This window comes from Triturus cristatus, chromosome 9 (assembly GCF_964204655.1).
Source record: "Triturus cristatus chromosome 9, aTriCri1.1, whole genome shotgun sequence".
Lineage (NCBI taxonomy): Eukaryota > Metazoa > Chordata > Amphibia > Caudata > Salamandridae > Triturus > Triturus cristatus.
This window is the reverse complement of record NC_140592.1, coordinates 676,342,166-676,362,756: the sequence shown is the minus strand read 5'-3', so window position 1 is coordinate 676,362,756 and position 20,591 is coordinate 676,342,166. Positions and strand designations below refer to the sequence as shown.

The following is a 20,591-nucleotide window of genomic DNA, read 5'->3' as shown; positions in this document are numbered from 1 at the left end:
AAAATCCTTGCAAACATGAAACCCACATCATACATATCAGATCCTCTCCCTGTGGCATTTGTTAAAAAAGCTCAGCCACATCATCACTCCTACAAGGACCAATATCATCAATTCCTCAATATCGAGCGGCTCCATGCCGGCCCCCTCAAACTCAGCCAAGTAAACACCTGCATCAAAAACCTGAGCAATCTCAATACCTAGAGACTTATAACCAACCTCTCTCCTTGCTAAAACCATCAAAAAATGTGGGCTTACCCAACTCAGCGCCCACATTGAAAAATACAATTTACTGGACACCTATCATTCAGGTTTCAGGAAAGACCGCAGCACAGAAACTGCCTTACTGAATATCTTTGACGATCTCCACAAGTCTCTGGACGAAGGACAGGCCTGCCTCCTAGTTGTCCTGGATTTTTTCTGCCGCCTTCGACACTGTCAACCATTATATTATCCTAAACTTCCTCTTGAAGAGAGCAGGCATCAATGGAACAGTCCTTCAATGATTTACCTCCTTCCTAAACAAACACACACACCTTATCAAATTCAACAATGAAATCCCAAGTGTATCACCAGCCTCACAAGGTGTCCCGCAAGGGTCAACCCTGTCCCCTGCCCTATTCAACCTCTATATTGAACCTCTCGTAGTGATCCTGAAACAAGCCGGAATTGCCTATATGCGGATGACACCCAACTCTACATACAAATCTTGTCAGTCAAGGACAACCAGCACCTATACAACACAATGCACACAGTTCAATCATGGCTGACCAGCAACCACCCCAAACTCAACCTTAGCAAAACTGCTCCTCATCCAACCTAAAGAAAAATCCCTTCCGGTAACTAGCTGGCTCAACAGTATCACTGCACTATACTGCAAACTGTCCATCTATAACTTGGTCAAATCCCTGGGAATCACACTCAACAGTCACTTAAGCATGAAGTAGTATATTAATGCCTTTGCAAAAGGTTCTGGCTGCTCGCTGATACTCCTAAAGAAATTCAAACCCTTTATATCCAGTGATGCCCTAAAGATTGTAGAGCAAACCCTCCTTCTCCACATGCTGGAATATGGCAATGCAGTGCAATGCTCACGGGCGCCCCAGAAATGTACTTAGCCCCTTTGAAAGCAACTCTCCACGCTGTGGCCAGGCTAATATCGGAGATGAGGCGACATGACCTCATCACCCCCACACCCAAGCGGCTCAACGAGCTCCCAATAGAGGCAAGAGCTGTATTCAATACTGCATGTATAACTCACAAAGTTCTTCACACGGATAAACCAACTCACCTCTCAAACAAGCTTTCAAAAGCTGAACAAAAGAGATCTCTAGAAAGCTCTAACAGCCTCCTTCTGATTCTGCCCAAATTCAAGAAAGAGAAATCGCGCGCCTGCTCCTTCTCGGGGAATGCGCCAAGAATCTGGAACGTGACATACGCAACAGTCACTCTTTTCCCCCACTTGAAGATGAAACTGAAACTCCTCCTCAGCAAGTTTTTGAACATGGCCTCCGGCAAGGCCAGCTTCCGCTCGATTACCTAGGCAAAACCCCACAGGCCCCCACTCCCATGCCACCAAGAAACATTCTCACTCACCCAATCATACTGTAGGTTGTAGCTCATTGTAAATCCCAGGTCCTCTCAATGATTACTTACCACTGGGCAATCCCCTATGCAAATGTATCTGCAATTTTAAAACAATGTATGTGTTTTTGTAATGTTAAAAACACTGTAGGTATAAATGCAATATTAAAAACACTATATATGTGCACAGGTAAATACGAGTATTTGTATGTCTAGATAGGTAAATGTGTGTGTGTGTGTGTATATATATATATATCAGAAATACTTTCCCAGCTCTTCCCGCTTCCCGTCCGGCAAACAGCGAAGAGAGAGTCACGGACACCAGTTTTCTTCGTGGCAAAGTCAGGTCTTTATTTGAATTGCAGCTTTTCTATATATATATATATATATTACCTACTGGCGGTCGCCAGTAGGTAGTTATAGTTAGGACCCCTTTTCCATAGGAAAACCTCAACATTCTATTTTGAATAACTGTGGCGCCGGTCGATGAATCCTCGCGAATTTCTCAAAATAGGTGGGGCGCTACGCTCCGCTCCTACCCTGAAAGTCTCGGGGGGATCCGTCAAGCGGGGGCTGAGATAAAAGGGGGGTCCCAAAACGCGTTTTTCCCATGCATTTTTCCATAGGACCTTTAGAACGAGCTACAGCCCGAACGGCTGAACAGAATTACTCGAAATTTGGCAGAGAGGTAGTCCCTAGGTCAAGGAAGTGCCTTTTGTAGGTTTGGTGTAAATCTGTTCAGTAGATTCTGAGAAAATAGCCTTTAAATCAATATATATATCTGAGCCCGCTTACGGTACGCTTACCGTACGCTTACCGTAAGCGTACGGTGGCGTGCGCGAGCGCGATTCTGATTGGCTCTTAGATCTTAGTAAACATTCGAATCGGCCGAAACCAGGAAGCGGCGGCCGCCATTTTGTGTATTTCACTCAGAAAAAAAAGAGTGAAAACAAGAAAAGGGGGCAATGAGGAGAGTTACAGACCCCCTTACATTTGTGAGGGGGTCAAAGAAGGACTGTAAAGTACAAAGAAAACATTTATTGATTTTAAAAAAAATCACGGGGTACGCGTACGGTAAGCTTACGGTAAGCGTACGGTAGAAAAAAAAAAAAAAAAATGAAAATCAGATTTAAGTGTTTAGATATTAGGGGGCTCTAAAAAGAGCCGTTGTGTTTATGAAATGATTTTTTAGTGGTACCTACAAGTAAGTACCGATGCAGAGTCTAAGGTTCAAGAGGAAGACTCTGTTCCCTTCATCATTGAAGTGCACACCATCTCCTCTATAAATGTCTTGCATGTCATAACGCAAGTTGTTGTGGTAAATGGCACCCATACCATAGTCACGGAGGAAAGCAGAAACAGATTTGTTGACGTGCTTTCTTGCTTTGTCATCGCACCGCGTGCCCACCGTGCGTGCACGGCACTAACTGCGTAAAGTGGGCGCGCGGTGCGCGAAGCGCACCGTGCGCGCACGGAACGAACTGCGTTAAGTGGGCGCGCACGCCACGAATGGCGTAAAGTAACTTAGCATTTAAAAAACCGTACAAATTCACTGAAAAAACCATAGGTTTCACACACGTTATAGTTAGGAATTAGCATTTAAAAAACCTTGCAAATTCACTGAAAAAACCATAGGTTTCACACATGTTATAGTTAGCGGAAATTTTACTGATAAAAAACCAATGAAATTCCCCCGTTATAGTTAGTGCAGGCAACTATAACTCACGCGACCGCAATCTTCTGCTGATGACATATGTGTCTTTATGAAAAAAAAATATTTGTAATATATGTATAGCTAAAAATGTATGGAAGAAGACATGGGCAAATAAGTGTCTAAATACAGTATTAGCATCAGCAGAGGATTGCGGTCGCGTGAGTTATAGTTGCCTGCACTAACTATAACGGGGGAATATATATACATATATATATATGTTGTTTCTGATGCATATATGCGATATTACTTAGTATGCGCATATCTTGTTATTCTTGTATTTTTTCGTATTTTTCATATCAGATGTAGTCCGGATGTTTCACTTGAATTATCGGACTCATTGTTCTGCATTACATATCTCTATGATGCAATAGGGATTCAATGGAAAGGAACCATTTCAATATGGCCGAATCATTATTTCTCTTGCGAGTGTCCTTTCACTATGTTGTTTTCAATTGACCAGTCCTGGTGTTTGTACATAAGATGTTTCTGATTGGTAGAAGGTTTAACGTGTGATCAAGGCACTTTTGTGCTGAAACGCGTAGCGTTACCTTGTGAATAAATCGCCAACGAGCTGTACCTTTCTGAGTGCGTGTTTTGCTTACTGGAGCTGAAAACTTTATTGAATCGAAACTCGGCGGTGGGATTGGCCGAGTACAACACGCCACCTGACTATGGGAGATGGATCCCGGAAACGAATCCTGTTGTGAAATGATGAAATATATATATATATATATATATATATATATATATATATATATATACACACACATATATATATATACATATATATATATATATATATATATATATTCGTCAATATATACATATATACATATATATTTATATTACCTACTGGCGGTCGCCAGTAGGTAGTTATAGTTAGGACCCCTTTTCCATAGGAAATCCGCAACATTCTATTTTGAATAACTTTGGCGCCGGTCGACGAATCCTCGCGTATTTGTCAAAATAGGTGGGGCGCTACGCTCCGCTCCTACCCTGAAAGTCTCGGGGGGATTCGTCAAGCGGGGGCTGAGATAAAAGGGGGGTCCCAAAACGCGTTTTTCCCATGCATTTTTCCATAGGACCTTTAGACAGGGCTACAGCCCGAACGGCTGAACAGAATTACTAGAAATTTGGCAGAGAGGTAGTCCTCAGGTCAAGGAAGTGCCTTTTGTAGGTTTGGTGTAAATCTGTTCAGTAGATTCTGAGAAAATAGCCTTTAAATCAATATATATATCTGAGCCAGCTTACGGTACGCTTACCGTAAGCTTACCGTACGCGTACGGTGGCATGCGCGAGCGCGATTCTGATTGGCTGTTACATCTAAGTAAACATTCGAATCGGTCGAAACCAGGAAGCGGCGGCCGCCATTTTCTCTCTCGCACTCTGAGGGGGGGGCTGTAAATAAAGGCAAAAAACATATAAAGGGGCTGTTTAGACAGCGCCCATGCACATAGCCATGTTAGTTGAGTCCTCAAAGGCCAAAAACGGTACATTTTTATTTTTTGAAAATTTCGCCGATTACGCTTACCGTACGCGTACGGTGCGCTTACGCTAAAAATTTTAATAAAAAAAAAAAAACTCTCTGTGCATGGCATATTATTGTCATCACTTACAAATTAAATTTAACAGATTACCTATCACAAGGAAGCGCATAATATGTCTTCCATGTGCGCACGGTGCGTAACGTGGGCACGCGGTGCGCGTAGCACGTAGCGCACTGCGTGCCCACCTTGCGTGTACGGCACTAACTGCGTAAAGTGGGCGCGCGGTGCGCGAAGCGCACCGCGTGCTCACCGTGCGCGCGCGGTGCGCGAAGCGCACCGTGCGCGCACGGAACGAACTGCGTTAAGTGGGCGTGCACGCCACGAATGGCGTAAAGTAACTTAGCATTTAAAAAACCGTACAAATTCACTGAAAAAACCATAGGTTTCACACACGTTATAGTTAGGAATTAGCATTTAAAAAACCTTGCAAATTCACTGAAAAAACCATAGGTTTCAGACATGTTATAGTTAGCGGAAATTTTACTGATAAAAAACCAATGAAATTCCCCCGTTCTAGTTAGTGCAGGCAACTATAACTCACGCGACCGCAATCTTCTGCTGATGACATATGTGTCTTTATGAAAAAAAAATATTTCTAATATATGTATAGCTAAAAATTTATGGAAGAAGACATGGGCAAATAAGTGTCTAAATACAGTATTAGCATCAGCAGAGGATTGCGGTCGCGTGAGTTATAGTTGCCTGCACTAACTATAACGGGGGAATTTCATTGGTTTTTTATCAGTAAAATTTCCGCTAACTATAACATGTCTGAAACCTATGGTTTTTTTAGTGAATTTGCAAGGTTTTTTAAATGCTAATTCCTAACTATAACGTGTGTGAAACCTATGGTTTTTTCAGTGAATATATATATATATATATATATATATTACCTACTGGCGGTCGCCAGTAGGTAGTTATAGTTAGGACCACGTTTCCATAGGAAAACCTCAACATTCTATTTTGAATAACTTTGGCGCCGGTCGACGAATCCTCGCGAATTTCTCAAAATAGGTGGGGCGCTACGCTCCGCTCCTACCCTGAATGTCTCGGGGGGATTCGTCAAGCGGGGGCTGAGATAAAAGGGGGGTCCCAAAACGCGTTTTTCCCATGCATTTTTCCATAGGACCTTTAGAACGAGCTACAGCCCGAACGGCTGAACAGAATTACTAGAAATTTGGCAGAGAGGTAGTCCCTAGGTCAAGGAAGTGCCTTTTGTAGGTTTGGTGTAAATCTGTTCAGTAGATTCTGAGAAAATAGCCTTTAAATCAATATATATATCTGAGCCCGCTTACGGTACGCTTACCGTACGCTTACGGTAAGCGTACGGTGGCGTGCGCGAGCGCGATTCTGATTGGCTCTTAGATCTTAGTAAACATTCGAATCGGCAGAAACCAGGAAGCGGCGTCCGCCATTTTGTCTACCGCACTGAGTGTTATGTATCAAACATGATGGCCAAAAACATGTTACGGGGATGTTTTGACAACTCCCTCTCACATAGTCATGTTGAGGGAGTCCCCAAACATCCCCCAAGAGCAAAAACGGCATTATTTTTTTTTCGGCAATTTCGCGGGGTACGCTTACCGTACGCTTACCGTAAGCGTACGGTAAAAAAATAAAAATAAAAAAAACACTATCCACACTTTCTCCACCCCTTGTGCAAATGGTGGCCGAAGGCCACCATTTGTGCATGGCTTATCAGAGCACAGAAATTTCCCAAAAAATTTCAACAGATTACCTATCACAAGGAAGCGCATAATATGTCCTCCATGTGCGCACGGTGCGCGAAGCGCATCGTGCGTACATGGCCCATCTAGCGTAACGTGGGCACGGCACTAACTGCGTAAAGTGGGTGCGCGGTGCGCGAAGCGCACCGCGTGCTCACTGTGCGCGCACGGTGCGCGAAGCGCACCGTGCGCGCACGGAACGAACTGCGTTAAGTGGGCGCGCACGCCACGAATGGCGTAAAGTCACTTAGCATTTAAAAAACCGTACAAATTCACTGAAAAAACCATAGGTTTCACACACGTTATAGTTAGGAATTAGCATTTAAAAAACCTTGCAAATTCACTGAAAAAACCATAGGTTTCACACATGTTATAGTTAGCGGAAATTTTACTGATAAAAAACCAATGAAATTGCCCCGTTATAGTTAGTGCTGGCAACTATAACTCACGCGACCGCAATCTTCTGCTGATGACATATGTGTCTTTATGAAAAAAAAATATTTGTAATATATGTATAGCTAAAAATGTATGGAAGAAGACATGGGCAAATAAGTGTCTAAATACAGTATTAGCATCAGCAGAGGATTGCGGTCGCGTGAGTTATAGTTGCCAGCACTAACTATAACGGGGCAATTTCATTGGTTTTTTATCAGTAAAATTTCCGCTAACTATAACATGTGTGAAACCTATGGTTTTTTCAGTATATATATATATATATATTCGTCAAACGGCGCCAAAGTTATTCAAAATAGAATTTTCAGATTTCCTATGGAAACACGGTCCTAACTATAACTATCTACTGGCGACCGCCAGTAGATAATATGTATATATATCATCTCCCCAATAGTGTAGCAGTAACCTTTTGCCTCCTGTTTCTCGTCCAAGCATGCCCCAGCCCAACGTTAATCTCCTGGTCCTATCTGTGTGGACTTACTCACTGTGTAACCGTAGACAAATGTATTTATTCACCGTTAAACGCTGTAGTCACAATTTGCTGCTCAACCTCAATAATCTAGCTGCTGTTGATCTCAATACCACTAGTATTTTCGCTAATGTCCTGCCTCTATGTCTTCATGACTACCCAGGCATGTATACTACTATGTGCAGTTAAATGAACACCTCGCTATAGCTGTCTCTACCTCAGACATGCCTTAGATGTTTCACCTATGCATTACCTTAATTTCGTACACCTTTATGCCTACACCACTCATACTACTATCCTTTACTGCTAAAACAATCTATGTACCTCAAAACTGTACCACCTGCTGTTCTCAACACCGTCATTTGGATCGCCTATGCTTTGTCTACCCTGATATGTACTATGTAAACCTCGCAACTACCACCTTGTAAACATTGCGAATCGCTCTGATGCTTTCGGTCAAGTTCGCACTGTATAAAACTCTACAAATAAATAAAATAAATTGGGCTGTAGGTCAGGCCATTACTTAGCATTGGTTGGCTTTCTTCACAGTCGCATTTGTTTGCTTCTTATTTAATGTTTTTCCTTTCTCTCTTTGTGTTTGACCCTACCCTAGAGCATTCCTTACCATCCTATTCATTCGATGATGTCTATCCTTCCACTTCTTACATTCAGAGGACAACTAATTTCTTTTTATTTCAGCACTCTCTAGGAGTGAGGGTGTTTTCTTGCTTTCTCCCTCACATGCTGCTTCCCCTTCAATTCCTGGCCTCTGCTGTTTTTGTGTTGGTCCCCCATGGGAAACAGCGTTTACAGCGCCGTCATTACATCGCTGTACCATTACAACACGTTTGTTACAACAACCGCATTGTTAGTACGCGATGCATTTACATAGCAAGTCATTACAACAACTTGCACTAGAGGGCGCTGAGGGATTGGAAATGAATTCCAACACCTTCCCTACTGGAGTAGGAATAGTAATTAATACTATTCCTAAGTCCAGCGCGCCCCCTAGTGCAAGTCGTTGTAATGACTTGCGATGTAAAGGCATTGCGTACTAACAACAAGGTCGTTGTAACGATGCGTTGTAAAAGCATGCGATGTAATACATCGCGTTGCAATGTACTATATTCATCCCCCATGCTCCCAATTGCTTTTTGTTGAACTTTTAGGCTCCCCTCCTACCAAGCTCTTCCATTTCTCCTCCCCTATCACCCTCTGCTCAGCTGCTTCCGCTGTTCAACAATGTTCACTTCCCCCCCCTCCCACTTTACCATTGCTTCCTCACCCATCCGTGTCATGTTGATTTAAAATAAATCTTTTATGGAGCGCGTAGCAGCTATATGTTGCCAGAAATGTTTCTAAACTACCTAGCCAAGTTGGTTATAGAATGGTATTTTTTTCAAAAATGGTCCCCACATCATAACAATACCATAGAGGTCCTCTCTTCCAACCCCCTCCAGTGATGCTGAAAAGCATTAACAAAGTCAAATACTAGGCCTATTGGCTTTGCCAATGCTGGTTATAGCTGGGAATTCACCCCCTCACCCCTCCTCTTTTTTGGGGGGGGGTCTGTCCTCTATTTTTATGGGTGATAGCTCCACTTTTATTTTTAACTGAGAGCTTACCTCTTTTCTGTCTGGAAGTCTGCATGTTCTTATTCCGGTGATTGGTGCAAGGAATCACACTTCTCTTGGAAGTGATTGTACCAGCCCCTTATCATTCTCCTATTTGCAGTTGGGGTAGCAAAAAGTCACTATAACTCTAGTTATGCTACAAGCTCTTATGCTCTTTTTAGGTCTCGCCTGACCCAGCGCTTGTGCTGGTCTGGCGAGACTTTAAGTAAGAGCTTCAAAAAATGCTACCGCCGGTCACAGCTTGCAGTGCATGTGTGCGGGCGCGCGCTTGAGCAGAGGCGCCATATGGCGTGATTACTGCTGCACGCGCACCACTCGCGCACATGCACCGCAAGCTGTGGCCGGCGGTAGCATTTTTCCCTTTGCGTGTTTTTTTTTTTTGTCTGTTGCCCCGGGGCACAAGCAGGCATTCACTTCTGCCTTTTTTGCTGTGATTAGCTGTCCTGACAGAAGTGGATGCCTGCTTGTGCCCCGGGGGAACTGACAGCAAAAACAAGCATGCATCCACTTCTTTTTGCTGCGATCAGCTTGTTTTACGTGGCATATTTACTTGCACTTGTTTTTTAATGCCTCAATAATGTGCGAAGCTGATGGTTGCAAATATGAGCACACTCTGAGGGACCCGCTGTGAGAAAGTGGCTCTGTATATACTGTTCCCAAATTGGTACAGGGTGTACAGAGTCCACAGTCCCCAGAGGTTTGGCAGAGGCTAAAGTTAGATATAACCTTACGCTCTAAAGTGGTAGCTTGGTCGAGCAGTAAGGCAGCATCAGAGGACAGTGTAAAGCATTTGTTGTACACACTCAGCCAGCAAATGGTCTCACACACTCAATAACTGAACTCTAGGCCAATGGTTTATATATAAAAATATATGCTTGTTTTATTTTAGAACCAACAATAGGTATTAAAATATACTTTCTCAGGTTGAGATGCTTTATAAATACTTTTGCAATATGCAATTGACTTTTGTAGAAAGTTACAAGTGGTTGCAATAGGCAACACAATTCTAAACACAATAATGCATTGAGTTCAATGGAAGTTTCAAGTTATTTGCCACAGATTACTTTTAGGATTACTTTTGGAATTCCAGGACTGGATCCTAGATTCAGTCCTGGGTCAATACTTGGAATCAAGTGATAAAAGTCGACTTAATTGCTGTGATGATTTATAGACAGTATTTTGCTATTTTAAAAGTTGACACTTAGAAAATATTTCATAGAAAACAGTCAATGATTCCCTATGGCAGAAAATTCAAGTTGCAGGTATAGTATGTTCTCGTTACTTTTGTAATCTAGTACTGGGTGCCTAGACTCAGTACTGGGACCTTTATCCAAAACAGGTAAGTAATTACGTTTTCAGAAATTATACGATTTTTAAAGAATATTTAAAGTGTGCAGAAATTGACAAAAGAAATTTCATAGAAAAACAGTCAATGATTTCCTATGGGAGAAAATTGGGTTACTGATAAGTACAGTTGTAAGTATTTTCCAGAGTCAGTGCTGGGCACCAAGATCCAGCACTGGGAGCTCACCTAAGAGCAGGTGAGTATTTTCGTTTTCGTTACTTGGCTGATTTTTGGTGAATATTTTAAGTTTTGAAAAGTCCACACTTAAAAGAAATTTCAGGAAAAGCCAGTCAATGTTACCCTATGGAGAAAATTGAGTTATCGGTTTAAAGGTAAGTACTCGACTGGCAGAGTTAAGGTTCTGGGCATAGACTCAGGGGTCTCCCAGGGTCAGGTAGGTACAGTTGGTTCACCCTTAGCGGCACAAGGGCGGCCGGGTGCAGAGAGAGTTAGGCCCAATGTTATCCTATGAGAGGTAGGGGGGCCTTGGTTGGTGGCTGCTGACTAGCAGGCCACACGGCTATGGGAGCTGGGCACCTGGCCACTTAACTCAGGGCAAGTGGGGAAGTAGAGAGGTGTAGAGGTTGCACTGCCAGGGCCACTCGGGCGGCTGGGTGCAGGTTGCTTTTGAGCCTTCGGGCGCTCAGTTGATTTCAATGGGAAATCTCCGATTTAGAAAAAGACTGCAAGCTCGGGGACGAAGATTCTTCAGGTGCCACCACCACTTCGAGAGGTAAGTTAAGTAGTTGGAGGATAGGTAGGTACCCCGGGATTGGGCACAGGGGGCCGCGGGGCGCCGGGTGCAGGGGTGCCTTTTGGTGTTGGGAAATCTTACCCTCTGTTGATCGCGGTTGGGGGGCACCTGGTTCTGAGGCTGCAGGCTTCTTCAGGAGTGTTGAGGGAGGTCCATGGGTGCCGGACTCGGGGTCACAGTCGCCGTGGGGTCGTCCTCGTGGTCTTTGTTGACTCCGGCACAGGCCAGGCTTGGTGGGTGCAGAGTGTGAAGGGTTCGCGGTTCCGGGCTGCTGCCAGGGATTAGAAGTAGATTTTGAGTAGAGCCTCTACTCATGGGAGTCCCAGGGGTTGAGAGTCAAAAGGTAGCCAGGTCCTCCGGGTTTGTGAGATTGCTGGCCACAAGAGATGCCGTGTTGGAGCAGGAGCAGGTTCGAGGGTCGACAGGCCAGTAGGGCTGGGGCCAAAGCAGTTGGTGTCTTCCTCTTCTTAGCAGCTGCAGGGCAGGTCTTCTTTCTTCTAGCTCTTCTTCGGATTTCGGAATCTGGAATCTGGGGAAGGAAGGATCAGGGTGCCCCTAAATACTAGATTTAGGGGCATTACAGGTAGGTGAAGGGCAGGGACCAATGGGTCCCTGTCCTGGGGTGGGTACACCCCCTATCCTGTCTCTCTCCTGTGGGAGGGGGGCAGTAGCCTAGTCCTGATTGGGCAGGGCTTCCCATCTTCAAGATGGTGAGAGCCCGGAGATGTGCTTCACCTCGCCTCCCCCACCTGAGGGGTGGGGTTGGCAGGCTGGCACATCCCCTGTCCTTATTTGGGGTTTCCGGCCAAGCTTCCCACCAGAGTGGGGGGTTGCAGTGGCCTGGGGAAGCTCACAGAGGCGGCAGGCCTTTGAAGCTTCCCCTGCCCATCCTGGGGGAGGAGATTTAGCACCTTGCCCAGGATGTGCATTGTTGCAGACCCAGGAGAGCAGGGGCTCTCCTATCCAGGGGTCCAGCAACATGTCTGCTGTGTGGCAGCCTAGGCAGCCTCAGAACAGACGTGGATTGTAGGTTAGGTTTCAGGGGGATCTCTAAGATGCCCTCTGGGATGCTTGGTACATTAAATCCCACACTGGCGTCAGTGTGGGTTTAATGTGCTGAGAAGTTTGATACCAAACTTCTCAGTCTTCAGTGTTGCCATTATGGTGCTGTGGAGTTTGTGTTTGACGAGCTCCCAGCACCATATACTCTTAAATGGCAGCACTGCACTTACAGTGCCCAGGAATGGACCTGGGTACTGTAGGGGCACAGGGCTCATACTCCTGTGCCCACACCATTGGCATAGGGCACCCAGCTAGAGGGGTGGCTGATGTATGCCATGGCAGTGTAGGTGGTGGGCATGGCACACAGGGATGTGTGCCATGTCGACTCTTTGTTTTGTCTTGTACCCAGACACTCAGCCTGCAAGGGCAGTGTGTGTGTGTAAGGGTACAGGGCCTCTAAGGGTGGCACAATGAGTGCTGCAGCCCTTAGAGGCCTTCCCTGGTCACAAGGCCCTGGGTACGTAGGGTACCATTTACCATGGGCTGACATGTGGCCAGGGTTTGCCAATTTGGGTTTTGTGTTTTAGGGAAGGAACATAGGCCCTGGGCACCTGATTGGCAGGAGACCAGGGCACACTCAGTCAAAGTACATTCAGCAATTCAGCAAAAAGTGGGAGCATACCATGCAAGAAAAATGGCACTTTCTCACACCCGCCCAACCCCCCAAAAACCACACCATTGGCTAAGTCAACCACACTTGCAGCGCCATGGGCAAACACAGTGCTATACGCCCTTTGCCTGTTTTGGCGTATAACAACATGTGTTTATTTAAGCCCCTGGCATTGTTTACAAAAATATAAAAATGCCTTGCATTAACTATTATGCTGTTGAGTAGGATAATAATAAAGGATGTTATTTAAACACCTGTTGGTGCCATTAGATTGTTTGCTTTACAAACGCCTACACATTCTTGCTTCATGCGTAGTCATGGTGGAAATCGCAGATGCGTTGCACACGCAATGCTTTTAATCCACACATACACTGGCATGTCCGTGCAAGCTGATGTGTGTCATGCCTTCACGCGTGATACTTTGGCTATTAGCCGTAAAAACTAGGCTTCTCGCAGTTCAGCACCCTGTGATGATCAAGCATCAGGGGTAATAGGCCAATAAGTAACCGAATTAACATTGGTTTCTAAATGTACAAACGGCATTCAGAGTGTTGCAGCATTGACACAGCTGGAGACTTGAGATGTGTTGGGAGAGTAATAAACATGTTAGGTTGGGGTTGTCACCGAACCTCTACTCCAGGATCTGTGCTCATTTGCAATTGCTTAGTTTCGCATGCTATACATACAGGAGACCTTCCCATTAGCGTGGTACACCCTTCGCTGCAATGTGTCTTTTTTTCCAGTGATATTTTCTGTGCCAATGCTCCCCATCATAGGCGTGCACACTCACCTGGTTGAGGCTCCTACCATGAACCAAGAGCGAGTTTCAGCAGCTGGTTATCAGGGGTGTGCTGCAAGCGTACACACACAACCACACACACAACCACATACACAACCACACACACATACAACCACACCCAACCACACACACAACCACAACCACACACACAACCACACACACAACCACACACACAACCACACACACAACCCCACACAACCACACACAACCACACACGCACACAAACACACACAATAACACACAACCACACACACACACACAGCCACACGGGCAGGGCACGGGACGGAGACCGCTCTGATCACTGTAATGGACAAGTTGAGAATGCGTGCCGACAGTGGGACCTCGTCAATGTTGGTCCTACTGGATATGCCGGCCGCATTCGACACGGTCAGTCATGCGGTACTGGTGGCAAGACTAGAGAGCATTGGAGTGAGGGGCTGTGCTCTGAAGTGGCTTCAATCTTATCTGTCAGGCCGACAGCAGGAGGTTAGCATGATGTCTTTTGTCTCCCACTGGTCCCCAGTATGCTTCGGAGTACCCCAGGGCTCAGCAATAAGTCCGATCCTTTTTAATGTCTATCTTAGCCCCTTGATCCCAATCATAAAATCTTTCGGGATTGATGTTGTCAACTACGCCAATGACATCCAATTACTACTTTCCATTGAAGGAAAGCACGCACTGTCCATGAGCTCCTTCCAGGCGTGCATGGGGCAGATCGCAGCTTGGCTAGGGGCTAATTCCCTTCAGCTCAATGCTGGGAAAACAGAGTTGCTGTTCAGTGGTGCAGCTCAACTGTCCAGACAGTTAACGGACGAATTTAAGCTTCGACCAGAGGATGTTCCCTTAGTGGCAGCCAGGACGGTTCGTAACTTGAGGGTCATGGTGGATGAAGACCTTCAAATGAGAACTCAGGCAAATAAAACAATCGGAATATGTTTTGCACTATTGAGAGCCCTCCGCCAAATCCTCCCTCTACTTTCAAGTGAAGTGAGACCACTAGTGGTCAGCAGCATCATTATGAGTATCTGTAACTCCCTGTATTTGGGCGCACCTAAATACATTTTGCAGGGGCTGCAAAGAGTCCAGTCTATGGCAGCCAAACTGGCCCTCAAGAGACATCGCAGTTCTTCTGCGACGTTGGCACTGAGGGACTTACACTGGCTACCTATCAAGGACAGAGTCAGTTTTAAATCTCTATGCCTTGTTTACAGAGCTTTACACGACACAGGCCCGCTTCCCCTTCAAGAGCGGTTTACCTGGTATGCAACCAAAAGACTTCTCCAGTCCACCAGCCAAGGCCTGGCGTCTGTTGCCAGAGTGAAATTGACAAAGCTAGGAGGTAGAGCTTTTGGCACGGCAGCAGCTCGCCTTTGGAATTAAATTCCCATAAGCCTCAGACGAGCTGACTCGTTGCTGATGTTTAGGAGGAACCTTAAGTCCTGGTTATTTGCCAGAAACTGCTAGCAACATTCCTGTTCAGCGACCTAACCGCTCTGTTGTGCTCTATTTCATCGGGGTCTCTAAGCGCCAGGATACCCGTGGGGTGATAGCTGCGCTATACAATATTTTATACAATACAATACACACACACACACCCAACCACACACACAACCACACACACAACCACACACACAACACACACACACAACCACAACCACACACACATCCACACACACCACACACAAGCACACACACAACCACAAACACACACACAACCACACACATCCACACACACAACCACACACACAACAACGCCCAACCACACACAACCACACACACAACCACTCACAATCACACACACAACCATAAACACAACAACAAACACAACACAACCACACACAACCACACCCACACACAACTAACCACACACACAACCACACACACACAACCACACACACACAACCACACACACACACACCCAACCACACACACAACCACACACACAACCACAAACACAGCAACACACAACCACACACACAACCACAAACACAAGAAGACACACACACAACCACACACACCACACACACAACCACCCACACAACCACAAACAGAACAACGCACACAACCACACACACAACCACACACAACCACACACACACACAACCACACACACACACAACCACACACATAACCACACACACATAACCACACAACCACACACACACAACCACACACACAACTACACACACAACCACACACACAACCACACACAACCACCCAACCACACACACAACTACACACACAACCACACACACAACCACACCCAATCACACACACAACCACACACACCCAACCACACAAAACCACAAAACCACACACACAGCCACAAACACAACACACACACAACCACACACACAACACACACACAACCACACACCCAACCACATACACACAACCACACACACAACCACACACAACCACACACACAACCACACACACACACAACCACACACGCACACAACCACACACGCACACAACCACACACGCACACAACACACACACAACCACAAAACACACAACCAAACACAAACAACCACACACGCACACAACCACAACAACACAGCCACAAACAACACACACACACAACCACACAAACAACCATACATACACACAACCACAAACGCACACAACCACACACTCACACAACCACACACACACACAACCACACACACACACAACACACACGCACAACCACAAACGTTTTTGGGGCTGTCAGCATAAATACACTGTCACCAAACACAATGAACACCTCGGGAAAGTTTGGGAAGTCACCCCCATCTTTGAAACCACTTGCTGTTGCAGAGTGTGTGCTGTACACATGGCAATACCTTGACACAGCGGACTGTTGCAAGGAATGCTTTGAGCCTCGGAGGCTGACAGACCTCAGTCTGTGCATTAGTTCACCCCGTCTTGGCGCTGCATGAAAACAGGGTGCCCACTTTCCAGCATGAAGTGAGACTTTGTGATTGGGGCTGGAGATGCTATTTAGCAATCTGCTTAGAACATTGTGTTTCATTTATGGCATTAAACATAAAGGAGCATTGGCAACGCTGATAAAATGGATTTCATTTTCAATAGTGACTAAAACTTTTTAAAAAGCCTGCAGTACTGAAACAAGCCTTTGCAATGCAATAGGTCTCGCATTTGCAAAAGTTTAAGCTATTGGCATTTTTCATGACTATGCCTTTTTTATCTATTTTATAAAACAAACACATACATAAATGCCATTATCATTTACAATGCCAATAGCTAGTGTTGCATTATTATTAGCAATGCCAACTGCTCACACTTTTATAATGCGAGACCTATTGCATTGCAAATGCTTGTATTATAGAGACACTCACACACTTTAAAAAAATATTGCTGCACACTTTTAACTGTTTGTAGCTTGTCATGGACACCAATGGCTTTCATATTGACTTTGGGTACTCTACTGAAGCGAATCATGAGATTTTCCCGGAACTAGTGTTATTCTCGCAAGCGATATTTATTATAATCTTGTTCACAGCATATATTATGTCCTCTTTATATGTCAAGAGTTTTGAAAACACAACATGACAGTGGAAATGAGTTTTGTTTATTTTTAACAATTGGTTCTAATATAGTAATTGTTAGAATAACTTGAATGGTGTTTCCAGAAATCTAGAGTAGCCAATGTTTGCACCAGTGTGCGGTTTATTACATTCCTCTCAGATCAGTGATGGGATATCTCGGCTAATAATAGGCTGTATAACACTGTCTCTAAAGTTACTTGTGGGTGTCAAAAAGCTGTGCGCCTCTAACCCGAGTAATTTTTCATTGTTGACGAAATTGGTCTTCTCAAGCCAATAGTGTTATTGAAACAGTGTTGATGTGTAGGAGACAATATAACAACTGCACAAATACCTACTTTTATCCTGGTATGCCCTCCGCAAGAACTGAAGGCAATAATGTTTCTTTTTTCAAGGTTACTTCAACAGTGGATGGCCACTGACCTGTCGCTGTCTCACTATCTTTATGTTCTTGTCTGGGTTTCATAAAGGGGGCCTCCTGAATACTTTGGTATTGCTCAAAGCATCAAGGAAATCATTTTTCTAAACAAATCTGGCGATCTTTCACTACTTGGTGGCCTCTCTGACATGAGGTATTTGTTAATAACAAGAACACACAATACCGACCAACTGATTAACAATGCAACACTTAATGCAAAACTCTTCAGATATGAATCTTTCTTTGTAGCTGTCGAAGTTGCAAAGTCAGTCTAGGGAATATGTTTTCAATATGTATATTGCACACAAAAGTGTTGCTTCTAGTAGTAATGGTCCATACGCAATGGAACATACAGACACAGCGATTTGTGGGGGAGAATCTGGGAGTGCAGTCTCCTGCCTCACTCCCCATTAGTCATAAAATATCAATCACAAATCTCTAGTTATGGTCTGCAGTAATCTTTTTATCCCTTTCTATCTCATCTAAGTATAGGGGACTCTGTTTGAATGGCATCTTCCATTGTCTACATCCTCTTCCTGACTTTACTTATTCAGTTTATTGTTTTCCCCTTTGTAGCGCATTTTGGAGCCAGACGACTTCCTTGATGACTTGGATGACGAAGATTATGAAGAGGATACACCAAAGAAGAAGGGGAAAGCCAAATCAAAGGTGGGATATCCTCTAGAAGATTGAGGGGATGGCAATAGGAGCCATTTGTTTAAAAGATCCACTGAACCCACATGTTTAGTAGAATGACCCTGGTTGCTGTGCTAGATTGTTGTACGCTAACAGTTTCTGTTTGCAGAGCGAGCACAGTGACACAAAATAGAATACTTACTGTTCTGCTTTTGCTGTGTTTGTGTCGACCCTCCCTCCAGACACTGCCATGTACTTCATTTTCTCCAATTCTTTTGTTTCTGCCTCGGGCATAACTTGAATGATTCAGCTACATAGACACAGACTCCACCTTAGAATCTTTTAAACCACATTCAGGTATGGAAATGTACATTTTGCAGCGTGAATCTTTCTGGATTCACTATGCTGTGCATTATTCCGCGATCTTGTGGTTGGGTCCGGATTCGTAGTCTTTTCTTTGTTTTTTTTTTTTTTTTTTTTCGTAGCCCAGGTGGGCGTCGACGTACACCATTTGGTGCACCTCCCGTGACGTAGTCGTACTTCCTGCGGAAGTCCCACCTTTGGGGCGCCATCTTCAGATTCTTTTTTCCGCCGTTGGGTCTGGATCGTCATCGGGAAGCTCCAGAATTACACTCGAAGGAAGAAGGAAGAAAAGCGAGTTTCGTCGATAGAAACACTAGAAGATATCAGGAAAGGAAAAGATTTCATCAGGAGCGCGAAGAAAGAAGGACCAGCGCCTTTCTTATTCGACGGCCTTGGAGAATGCACGCTCAGGGACCCTGAGCGCAATGGACAAGACGCCATTCAAGTTCTGCCCAAACTGCCACCACAAGTTCGCGCAGAAAGACCAGCATCCGGTCTGCAACCTCTGCCTACCGGTCGATCACCAGAGTATCGACTGCAACGCCTGCTCAGCCTTCGCGCCGAAGACACTCAGGGTGAGAGAGCGGCAGAGAAGGGCCAACGCCAGCATGGATGGCAAGGGGAAGCCCCCGACGCTCTACGCTCTGGGCCTCTCCTCGGACGACGAGGACAACGACGCCGAGACAGCCGAAAACTTCACGGTCGTAGAGACCGACAAGAAAAAAGAAGACGAGGTAAGAGAATCGTCGAGCGCGAAACAGAAAGTACCTCGACAACACGAGGGTGACTCGAGAAAATCTGAGTCAAAGTCCACGAAGGGAGCCCCGGCGCCGAAAACTTCGACGTCCAAAGGGGGAACCACGGACAAGAGGCCGAGCGGATCCTTAGATAAGGACTCCCTGGTGCCGAAAGACGCCGAAAGGCAAGGGTCGTCGAAAGCATCCCATGAAACGGGCCGATCGACGCAGAAAGAACGTTCGACGTCGACGCAAGTTTCATCGAAAAGAACCGCGGTCGACGCCGAAAGCATCTCCGAGATGGAGAAAAAGAAGAGGCGGCTCGAGGCCGAAATGGAGAACATCCTTCAAAGAAAGAAGGAGTTCGACGCCAGAATGAAGGAATTCAAGATTCCAACGGTTCCGTCAGCGGACGTCGAGGAGGTCGAAGACGAGTTCGACGCCGAAGGGCTGACAAGGGAACTCGAAGAGGAAGAAGAGCCCTATTATGAGGGAGAAGCCGAGGAAGAAGACCAACGGTCGTTCTACGAATCGGCGGCATCTACCAGCAACGACGTCGAATGGCACGATCTCGACACCGAAAACCCGGAGGAGCCCGTGGACACGTACCCTTCGAGGCCTTCGCCACCCGACGACATCGGGGTCTACAATATGGTGGTCAGGAGCGCAGCAATGGCCTTCGGCGTCAAACTCGACGAGGAGAAACCGAAAGCCGATTTTCTCGTCGAGACACCGATCCCCATCCAGACAAGGAGCCAGTTCCTCCCCATGCTACAAAGCGTGATGAATCAGGGGAGAGAAGCCTTCAAGGAACCTGCGACCTGCCGGTCGATCACGCCCAGGACAGAGAAGAAATATAAGCACTCCTCCCTGGACCCCCCTTACATCAAGGGTAGCGTGACCGCGGACTCCATCATAGCATCCACGGCCAGGAGAAGGGCCAACGTACCAGCAACTTCGGGCCCACCCCCGGATAAGGAGAGCAGGAGGATTGACCTCACAGGAAGAAAGGTCGAGAGGAACGCCGCAATGCACTGGCGCATGGCGAATTCAAATGCACTCCTCAATAGACACCAATACCAGCACTGGGATGAGATGGGGGAGTTAGTAAAGCACCTCCCCGAAGAATACCGGCAGAGAGCCTCTCACCTGATAGATGAAGGCAAAAACATCGCCAACTCCTGTATAAAG

General features: G+C 45.7%; 1 protein-coding gene across 5 annotated transcripts in view; it reads left to right on the top strand.

Moving 5' to 3' along the window:
• The window catches only part of DPF2 (double PHD fingers 2), a 434,995-nt gene that overhangs the window by 219,755 nt on the left and 194,649 nt on the right, over window positions 1-20,591 (top strand). For all 5 annotated transcript variants that reach the window (XM_085625747.1, XM_085625748.1, XM_085625746.1 and 2 more), the window contains one exon: window positions 18,241-18,333. In XM_085625747.1, the coding sequence (XP_085481873.1) occupies window positions 18,241-18,333 (93 nt within the window). The remainder of the gene's footprint in view (window positions 1-18,240; window positions 18,334-20,591) is intronic.